The sequence below is a fragment of the Nanorana parkeri genome, unplaced genomic scaffold (assembly GCF_000935625.1).
Source record: "Nanorana parkeri isolate BGI_ZX_2015 unplaced genomic scaffold, ASM93562v1 scaffold1267, whole genome shotgun sequence".
Taxonomy (NCBI): domain Eukaryota; kingdom Metazoa; phylum Chordata; class Amphibia; order Anura; family Dicroglossidae; genus Nanorana; species Nanorana parkeri.
Genome location: NW_017307535.1, coordinates 248,820 through 259,650, shown reverse-complemented (window position 1 = coordinate 259,650; position 10,831 = coordinate 248,820). Strand labels below are relative to the sequence as shown.

At 42.9% G+C, this 10,831-nt stretch overlaps 1 protein-coding gene across 1 annotated transcript in view; it reads left to right on the top strand.

The window, feature by feature from the left end:
- The first annotated feature begins 407 nt into the window (after window positions 1-407).
- Window positions 408-10,831, top strand: part of LOC108797374 (anterior gradient protein 2-A-like) — a 12,981-nt gene continuing 2,557 nt past the window's right edge. Inside the window, exons 1-6 of the mRNA XM_018568961.1 lie at window positions 408-433; window positions 3,697-3,828; window positions 4,106-4,169; window positions 4,991-5,043; window positions 6,776-6,849; window positions 10,098-10,161. Of these exons, the coding sequence (XP_018424463.1) occupies window positions 3,705-3,828; window positions 4,106-4,169; window positions 4,991-5,043; window positions 6,776-6,849; window positions 10,098-10,161 (379 nt within the window). The 5' untranslated portion in view covers window positions 408-433; window positions 3,697-3,704. The remainder of the gene's footprint in view (window positions 434-3,696; window positions 3,829-4,105; window positions 4,170-4,990; window positions 5,044-6,775; window positions 6,850-10,097; window positions 10,162-10,831) is intronic.

Genomic DNA, 10,831 nt, shown 5'->3' with positions numbered 1-10,831 from the left:
GGTAACACGAGATGTCCGACTTGACACATTGTCTCTCCCTTTCTCTTACACAGGTAAGAGTCATCAGACAATGTCCAATCACACGCGGCCAAATCAGACTTCAGGCAAATCGCTGTTCCTGATTTACGCTTACCTGTACTTGGCTGGCGGCCTGGCTATTCAAAGGAACAAAATATTTTAAAAAACGCCCCCAGGCTGGAATATGCCGCTTGTAGGGCGAGTTAGAAGAGAATTATGGTCTGGGAGGGGCCGCGTTCTGCCATCTGATAAGCAGATTAGTGTATACCTGAGACAGTGAAGGTATGCGCTGTAACTATGTCTATTCAAATGAGTGGGAGGGGCCCAGGTGTGCACAGGTGTATATATACCTCAGGTGAGCGGCTACAAGTCACCCTGTCAAAGCTGAATACTTATCCCTGGCTTTGGAGAGGAGGTGAGTTGGCTCCGAATTAATTAATTCCTCCAGGAATTAGGTTCAGGTTACCTGGATGAGAAAAAAAGGGAACAATTAGTGTGAAAGGGAGGGGGGAGGTGGGAGAGGGGGGCACGGAGAAAATTAATTATTTTCCATGGTATTTACTGTCCCGGCCGCACAAAGGCTGTTTTGATTCTCCCTCCGCTTCGTTAATTCCGCATCACCAAGGAGACGGTATAATTGGCGCGATAGAATGTTTGCACAGCAGGTGATATCAAATCTCGAGGCAGCTCATTGTATTGCGGAAAACCTTGTGCAAAAAATATGACGTTTTTGTAAGATTTAGACCTTATATATATTATTATTATAAAGATGTTACATTATCATTGTGACTTATTTGTAAATCTGTAACTTTTGGATAGAACAGGGAAGGGTTAGAAGAACCTCTATCCTTGCTGTCTGTGTCCCCATCGGTTGATGTTCCTGTCCCATAGTTTTGACAGGAAGGGAATGGAAATTTCCCCAAAGTAATTGAAAACAACCACCTTGGACAGTTGTCACTAAAACAGGTGTCCCCATTGGAAGAAACCCCTTTTATTCTTGTACGTCTCATTGGATTGCCCATGGTAGAGCCCATGGTAAGGGTTATGAGGGTGGGTCACAACAATAAAGTCAAAGCCAGCAATTAAAACTTCACCTGTTCCCATGACAACGGTTAAAGATGGGGTTTCCTTTCACTTGGAAATCTCCTGTTGTGCCCCTGGGACAGGAAGTGAAGAGAATTCTCCCTGATTGGGGTGGGGGAGGTACATGGAGAAGAGGTGCTAGATAGGGTTGCCACCTTTTCTTCCAGCGAAACCAAAACATTCTAGCGACTTTTTTTTGGGAGAATGATTTGCGGCTTATTCATAAGTAAATAGTGCCACACATTCATATGTAAATATCGCAGTTGAGACTATTTTCAGTGGGGGGCCAGTAGCCCCTATCTTAATTTTGGTTGCCCCTGTCTGCCTGACATCTTGTGTCCGGGCTTCTGCTGCCATGTAACCCGGACACAGCATTCAAAACCCGGACTGTCCGGGTGAATCCTGCACAGGTGGCAACCCTAGTGCTAGATCTTCTGTTGGTAATATCCAGCGTTGTGAGTGGCCATCTGATGAAGTTGCATTGCTTTGGTGAGGATGCTCCTGTGTAATAAAGCACACCCTCAAAAGTAAGGGAGGACCTAATGAAGATCCAAATACGTAAGGGTGCCGCCCCAATAGTCATAGAGCGACAAAAATATAAAACATAAAAATGTACATATATATAAAATAAAATAAAATCATAAGTAACATTATTTTATTTCTTACAAACCGATAAACATTGATACTTTTATCTTTGTGCCCTCATTGAGTGGGATTGTTTCAACCCCTGAAACGCGTTGGCCCTCTGATTTCTCCAATTATTTAAATGTATTTATCTATGTATAAGACTGTTTTGGACCCCATTGGTGTGGTGCTGTTACTGCTTCTCAGCAAACAGAACCAGACCCGGGTTCTAACCCTTCCCTACTTTATGCAATAGAACAAACATTTTGCGGGGATTCTACTTTAAGCCTCAGTAGAGAGGGGTACTATCACCCGATGTCTCAGTTATAGGTTGGGTTCAGCACAAGGTTGGTGGGGGCCCCTTATAATGGGCACAGCCTGTGTGCAGACACAGGAACTCAGCTCAGGGATGGTGGGAGCCCCTCATAATGGGCACAGCCTGTGTGCAGACCCAGGAACTCAGCACCGGGATGGTGGGAGCCCCTCATAATGGGCACAGCAGGTGTGCAGCAACAAATCAGAGGTTAGATTCAATCAATGGGCTGCAAGCCCGGCTTTTAGAAGCAAGTATATTTAGCAAGCTATTTATAATCCTGTAAGAGGAAGTGTACCCTGGATCCTGAGTGGAGTCCTGCAGATCACCCGCCTGTGATGTATACATCGGTTAATAAGTAAGCGGAGCTTATAGCACATCTCCCCGGCATAGGTATGGGGAAGTCTTGTACAGCCGGAACAAACATGCCGACGCTGAGATTTCTTATCTGCACCAAGCCCAAGAAAAGCTATAATGCCGAAACATTTTACACTAATTCCTGCTATAAACAACCTACAATGCGGCTACATGATAATGATACAAATGAATTTAGAATAGTTAGTAGTCATGTAATAGTGTAAAATCATTACACACCATGGGGGTCTATGTATAAACAATATGCAGGGCTATTCCCCCCTGTAAATCTCTGTGAGCGCTCGTTCTGTGCCAATAGAGGAAAAAACAAGCATTGTTAGTATATTTACTTTTCAGGTTAAAGGAGAACTATGAGGTGAGTAAAAAATCACCCCTCCTCATAGTTCGGGCCGACGCGTGACAATGAAACTGTCACACGTCAGCTTAATAGATCGTGATGTGAGCGAACACATACCGGCGCTCCTGCAGGGATTCCTCCCCTCACCGCTCCGATCCTCCAGCGCTGACTTGCGGAACAGACGGGGAGGGGGCGGGTACAACTGGTTCTGCCTCTAGATAGGCAGAGCCCGCTGTCAATCACGCAGCTAGGTGGGTCTCGACAGTAATGTCGGGATCGGTCCCGGCTGCGGCGGTCTCATTATACCGCGAGCTACAGCTCCCCATATACTGAGCTTTGGGTCAGGGGAGAATGCTAGTTTGTGTCCTCCTGTGACCCTTAGAAGAACTATGGGGAAAAACACTTACCCCATAGTTCTCCTTTAAATGTAATGTTATATAATACCACATTATTGATGGACATGTGTCTTTATTCAACCTCAAATACTATGTAATTATGGCCACTAGATGAAGCTGAGGAGCATGTGAAAGACGTATGAATTTCCTGTGCTCCACACCTCCATCTAGTGGCCACAATGCAGTATTACATTTAACCATGAAAAGAAAATATAATAAAAATACTACTAATAATAGTAATAACAATAGTGATAATAATAATAATAATAAAAATAATAATAGTAGTAGTAATAATAATAGTGATGATAATAATAATAATCTTAATAGCAGTGATAATAATAATACTAATAATCAAAATAATAATAATATTACTAATGATAATATTAATAATAATAATTAGCTCAGGAAATATTCTTATGTTTTATGGTAGTATAATCACATCTCATTTTTATTTTGTATTATTTTGTATCTGGTTCCAGCACTGGTATTTGTTGTCCCCCAACCATCAATACTATATTACAAATAAACAATTTAATTTTTATTTTTTTCAGCATCCAACATGGATTCCATGGTCAAGTCAGTATTTGTTCTCCTGGTGGCTACCTCATTGTCCCTGGCCAAAGATCCCTCTCCGAAAGGCAAGCCGGCTACAAAACCCGATCGGCCTCAAACCCTCTCCAGAGGTAAGAACCGAACAAAATGTATTAAAACTCCTAAAAGTTGTTCTGCAACTTTTTTTTTAGCAGTGCGGCACGCTCCTGGCCTCCCTAGGTGTGTCTCCTGTCCTCCACGTCCTTGTTCCTGCTTCCTGTCTACATGTTTTCCTTAGAAGTGATTTACAGACTGCGCTCGATGAGTTGGGCGCACCTTGACCTTGCTTGTGCTTTACATTGTCTACAGCAAACCAATAAATAATACAAATTTTAATTGTCATTGTTTTCTTTTGTGTTCTCTCTGCAGGGTGGGCTGACAACCTGGAATGGGTGCAGACCTATGAGGAAGCCTTATTCAAAGCCAAGGCAGGGTCAGTCATAGGACAATTCACTCTATTGGTATTTATAGGGCTAGAGCGCCATCTTGTGTTAGGTTACAGCATTGCATATAAACTATAGGTTGGAGTTAAAGTGACATTAAAACCTCAGATTTTTTAACATAAAACAATAGTGTAATGTGTGCCTTACTGTAATCCATGGTTGTTTCCCTTCTCTTTGCTGCTCTTCCTTTTAAATCCGTATCTGTTCTCATGCTGGGCAGAACTTCTGTTTTGCAGCAGACTGCCTTGTCTCTGGAATGGATACATGGTGTCTGTGTGCAGGTTCACAACCTGAGCCAGCACTACAGGTAGAGGCAGTCAGCTGCAAAGGGAAGTTCTGCAGAGCATGAGAAGACATGAGGATTTAAAAGGAAGAGCAGCAAAGAGAATGGAAACAACCATGGATTACAGTAAGGCGCACATTACAGTATTGGTTTATGTTAAAAAATCTGAGGGTTTAATGTCACTTTAAGGTCTGAGTACTTGTGAATGGTGTTGTGATGGACACAATGACAAGTGAACACTTCCTGTTTTAGGAGCTTCTTCTGTATGTTACCATCTTGTAATACAGAGCTTTTTGGCCCCTTGTGACCCCCTCACCATAACCCGATTGGTTATCCTGTCTCAGTACTGCATTAAAATGTTCAGTATATTCCCCATAACACGAATTTATATTATTTATTAACAATGTAAAAAATTTCCAGCATTCTGGATGCTGCTCCACATTGAACACAACAATCCATGAACAGTTTGTATTATTGTGCTGCAGATTGATACATATTTATGCGATGCGAATGGTTCTTGTTTTACAGAAATAAGCCTTTGATGGTTATTAATCACAGAGACGATTGTGAACACTCACAAGGTAAATAATGTCTTGAATTTTAAATGATGAAAGCCTGTAAACTGTCCGCGTCCGGAGAATGAGTGACACCGGAGAGAAAGGGCGGATGAATTGGCACTTCTGGTGTCACCGGGCCACCAGTTACAGTCCCAATGAAATCGATGAATCTGACAGGCTCTCAGTCACCCCACCCCCGGCTTAATACTATTGGTTGGTTATATTAATCACACCCCCCAATGCAGGAAAATGCTACTGCGGTGTTTAATGTGCATGGCCTCCTTACCATTGTAATCTCTCTCTCTCCTGGAGGAAGTGAAAACAAATCTCTCAATTTCTCTTCTGAAGGAAGTGAGAACAAATCTTTCTCTCTCTCTCCTGTAGGAAGTGAGAACAAATCTTTCTCTCTCTCTCCTGCGGGAAGTGAGAACAGCTCTCTCTCTCTCTCTCTCTCTCTCTCTCTCTCTCTCGTGGAGGAAGTGAGAACAAATCTCTCTCTCCTGAAGGAAGTGAGAACAAATCTCTTTCTCCTGGAGGAAGTGAGAACAAATCTCTCTCTCCTGGAGGAAGTGAGAACAAATCTCTCTCACTTCTGGAGGAAGTGAAAACAAATCTCTCTCTCTCTCCTGAAGGAAGTGAGAACAAATCTCTCTCTCCTGGAGGAAGTGAGAAGAAATCTCTCTCTCCTGAAGGAAATGAGAAGAAATCTCTCTCTCATGGAGGAAGTGAGAACAAATCTCTCTCTCTCTCTTGGAGGAAGTGAGAACAGATCTCTCTCTCTCCTGGAGGAAGTGAGAAGAAATCTCGCTCTCTTGGAGGAATTGAGAACAAATCTCTCTCTATCTCTCTCTCGGAGGAAGTGAGAACAAATCTCTCTCTCTCTCTCTCTCTCTCTCTCTCTCGGAGGAAGTGAGAACAAATCTTTCTCTCTCCTGGAGGAAGTGAGAACAAATCTCTCTCTCTCTCCTGGAGGAAGTGAAAACAAATCTCTCTCCTGGAGGAAGTGAGAACAAATCTCTCTCTCTCTCCTGGAGGAAGTGAAAACAAATCTCTCTCCTGGAGGAAGTGAGAACAAATCTCTCTCTCTCCTGGAGGAAGTGAGAACAAATCTCTCTCTCCTGGAGGAAGTGAAAACAAATCTCTCTCTTGGAGGAAGTGAGAACAAATCTCTCTCACTCCTGGAGGAAGTGAAAACAAATCTCTCTCTCTCCTGGAGGAAGTGAGAACAAATCTCTCTCTCCTGAAGGAAGTGAGAACAAATCTCTCTCTCTTGCAGGGAGTGAGAGCAAATCACTCTCTCTTGATTCTCTCTCTCTCCTGGAGGAAGTGAGAACAAATCTCTCTCTCTCTTGGAGGAAGTGAGAACAGATCTCTCTCTCTCCTGGAGGAAGTGAGAACAAATCTCTCTCTCTCCTGGAGGAAGTGAGAACAAATCTCTCTCTCTCTCGGAGGAGGAGGAAGTGAGAACAAATCTTTCTCTCTCCTGGAGGAAGTGAGAACAAATCTTTCTGTCTCGGAGGAAGTGAGAACAAAGTGAAGATATACCTTACTAGGCTATTTTTAAATTGCTCAAATATTCCAAAAACTGCAACCATAATAAAGAAGTGTAATGCATTATATGTGACATAGAAAATGACGAGTGGTACTCCATGGTGGAGGGACCTCAGATCAGACACCCCCCCCCCCCCCCCCTCTATCATTTTATGATAATACATTATATAACATTGTACATCATAGTATTATCTGCTCCCCACAGCCCTGAAGAAAGCATTCGCTGAGCACAAAGGAATCCAGAAATTAGCTGAAGAATTTATCCTTCTCAATGTTGTTGTGAGTATAAAGGACCTCACTGGTCCCAATGTATTTATTACAGATCTCTATATAGTGCTGACAATATACTCAGCATATTGTACAGTCACATCAGTCCCTGACCTCAAGGAGCTTCCAATCTAAGGTCCCGATCTCATATACACTCATATTTCACCACTATATACAGTATGTGATGTATAAATAAATAAATATGTATAATTTCAACATTAATAATGCTTAGTTATTGGTAACACTGTATAGGTTCTCCTGGGGTTGGTGCTTCTACATAAGCGGGCCCCCAAGGTGAGGCAGTGGTTAGACTAGAAGTGACCCTGATCGGGGTCTTATTGGGGTTAAAGTGACACTAAACTCCGAAGTTAAATCTTAAAAATGTATTCAAGTATCTTAGCTATTAGCAACAATGTATCTTATTTGTGTATCACTCGGCTAGAGATCCTCCAATCATCTCTGAATTGGTGCTGACACTGTCCTTCCTTCTGGAGGGGGGCTACTTTTGTTCCCCATGGTCCCTGTGCGTGTTGTAAAGTAGTCACCGCTCTAAGCTCGCTCCCGGGATGGACTACAATCTCAATACAAATGAGTAAACTAAACATGAGATTGTAGTCCATCACAGGAGCGAGCTTGGAGCGGTGACTACTTTACAACACACACAGGGACCATGGGGAACACAAGTAGCCCCCCCTCCAGAAGGAAGGACAGAGTCAGCACCAATTCAGAGATGATTTGGGGCTCTACAGCCGAGTGATACACAAATAGGAGTCCTCCCGTCACCCAAAGCTCAGTATACACTGAGACCACCGCAGTCGGGACGGATTTCAACATTACTGTCTGGATCCACCCAGCTGCATGAGTGACAGCTGGCTCTGCCGGCGGCGGCGACATTGAAAGGGTTAAAGGAGTGCTATTGGGTCAGGGCTTTTCCCCATAGTTCTCCTAAGGCTAACGGGAGGACACAAACTAGCGTCCTCCCATCACCCAAAGCTCAGTATACCGCGAGCTGTAGCTTTGATGCCTGCCAGTTTATGTCAGATATACTTCCATCAGCTGGTTTCGATCCATGGCATGAGAAGATAGAGTGTTGTAATAATCAGTTCCTGATCACAGACACAGGGTTCCATTTTTCTTTTTGTGGCCATTTTGTTTTTGTACAAATAAAGTCTCCTATTCATCAGATTATGTCAGATACATTTCCCATCGGATGAGGCCATACCACTTGTGTTCCATACACCGCACACGCTCTCAGGGGTGTCAGTTATAGGGCAGCGTAATCTACTGACCACACATCGATTGTTACATTGTCCTTCCAGTAGTTTCAGGACAAATGTTCACAGACATTCTATAACCACAGCTCCCAGATAAGGATCGTGCTCTCTCTCTCTTCCTCATAACCACCATGACAGCGGGCCCTTTGTCCCACCAGGTGGAAGGAAAGGGATTGAATAGAGCCCAGCAGACCGTGATGACAATATGTGGAACAGAGGAAGTTTTGGGTGACCTCTGACCTTGTATTATTAGGTGGCAGGGCATGTACTAAAACTCTGCCTTTGCCTTTTTTTTTTTTTTTTAAAGTATGCCTAAAAAAAAATAAAAAAATGTGATTCCTAATCCTTCTTCCTAAACTGTAACTAAAAACAATCACAGGGTTCCTGGGTAGAATCTAAACAGATTCCCCCTTACTTACTACTAGCAAAATATGCTTTACTGTTAAAATAATACCAAATAAAACATGGACAGTTCAAATCAATCAGGTCCTTCCAGTTGCTTTTCATTTTAACAAATTGTACTAATTTTACAATAATCTCATGACCAGTCCAAGTGTTTCGATACAAAAAGAAAAAAAATGGCAGCCCTGGCATCCCATTAGACGTGCAGGTACCTTATCAAAGGTGAAACCCCCAAGGGTTTTAACCGAAATGCCCTATTCCCTTGGTTCTCAACTGGTGGGTGGCGACCCCGTTTTCAGTGGGTCGCCGCATGCCTTCCACTTGTCTAGGTGAGAAGCTCCTCAGCACCCCCCCCCCAGCACTGTCAGTTCTCGCGCCAAGCAGTCATTCAAAATATGCTGCCGGGCGCCGAGTGTCAGCTTGAGGTGGGGTGGGATGGGGTTATGGCCGTGAGAGAGCTCCACCTATATGTGCATTGCTTACAGGTGGACCTTAAAAAAAAATCTAATTAAACATTTTTTTGTAGTGTGTATGAGAATGTCTGCGAGCGTGTGAATCTGTGATCGTCTATGTATGACAGTGTTTTTGAGGGCTCGTTCACACTAGTACACGGCATTAATAGCATAGGACCGTGCAATTACCACACCTTTCCACACAATTACCCCTACCGTGCATTCTGGTGTGGGAGGTGTATTGTGTTGCCATTCATTTGATTGGTATCCCAAATGCACCTCACTCCCACAGTTCGTACGCCTGCAACGGAACCCACGGTACCCTAATGGCATGCCTTCTATTGCAGTACGACTTGGGTCGTGACTTAAAGGAGAACTATGGGGTTAGGGCTTTTCCCCATAGCTCTCCTTAGGGTAACGGGAGGACACAAACTAGCGTCCTCCCGTCACCCTAAGCTCAGTATACCGCGAGCTCACAGCTCGCGATATACTGAGACGCCGCAGCTGAAGCAGATCCCGACAATTATGTCTGGATCCGTCCAGTTGCGTGATTGACAGCTGGCTCTGCCTATCTAGAGGCAGAGCCAGCTGTACCCGCCCCCTCCCCCGTCCGTTCCGCCAGTCAGCGCTGGCAGATCGGAGCGGGGAGGGGGGAATCCAGCCCCTCCCCTGTCACGGCAGAGAGCTGTGACAGGATCGAGAAGTGAGCGAACGCCGGTATGTGTTCGCTCACCTCCCAATCTATTGAGCCGACCTGTGACAGTCTCATTGTCACCGGTCGGCTAGAACTATGAGGTGAGTGAAAAGCGCTCGCCTCATAGTTCTCCTTTAATGACGAAGGACAAATGTGGGTCCTGAGGTGACATAGGTTGAGAACCACTGCCCTATTCTGTGTGACAAGCTGGCAGCAATTCAACCTGATGCTCTGTGCAGATTTCAATGAGCCATTGAGCCAGGAGGTAGAAGCAGGGGTACGAGGGTGCGGTGGGATTATGTCTTAAAATCTCCAGCAGTGAATGGAATTGTATTTTTTTTTTTTTGGGCAGATATAGAAAATGACATTTTTCCTTTAAGACTTTTCGGCAAAGATGATTTGTTATAATTTGGGATCTGTTATTTTATTTTCTGTTAGTATGACCCAACAGACAAAAATCTGCTCCTGGATGGACAGTACGTGCCAAAGATTGTATTTGTTGGTGAGTTCTCTTCTCTCTTTAGCCCAACTCAACTTTCCGAGTTCTCCCCTTGTAGGCACTTACAGAGTCTATAAGTATCATTGAGTAAATACAATGATACAATCTATTGTTTAGTTGTTTTTACCATTTCATTCTTATATAGATCAAAGGGGTGACATTTGATCTACAGATGAATGAAATAGTAAATACAAATCAGTTAAAGAAACCTTACAAGTAAAAAATATATATTTTTTAAATAATTTTTTTCCTATTTGACCCCTTATTAACCCTGTTAACCCTAATTAACTTCTTCTTTCCCTTCTCCCCATAGCTATCATTTTTCTGTTGATTTTTTTTTATTTTAGTTTTTTTAGCTATTATTTCTTTGTTGTTGTTTTCATTTGTTTTGTTTGTTACTTTTTTCAGTGTTGCATAAAACATTAAAATTGAAAATGTGCCAAAATTAAAAAACAAAACAAAAACTTTATTTGCAAATAACTGCATGCTTTGTGCCAGAAACATAATTTTTGTATTATTTCAATTGGGAGGAATTATAGAATACATTTTTTCCTAATTACCATAAAACTACTTTGAAAAAAAAGAATACTCAATTTTTTTTTTTTTAATGTCTTGTCTTGTCTTTAGATCCATAGATAATAAAATAATTTTTGCTAAACAAAAGAAGCTCCCC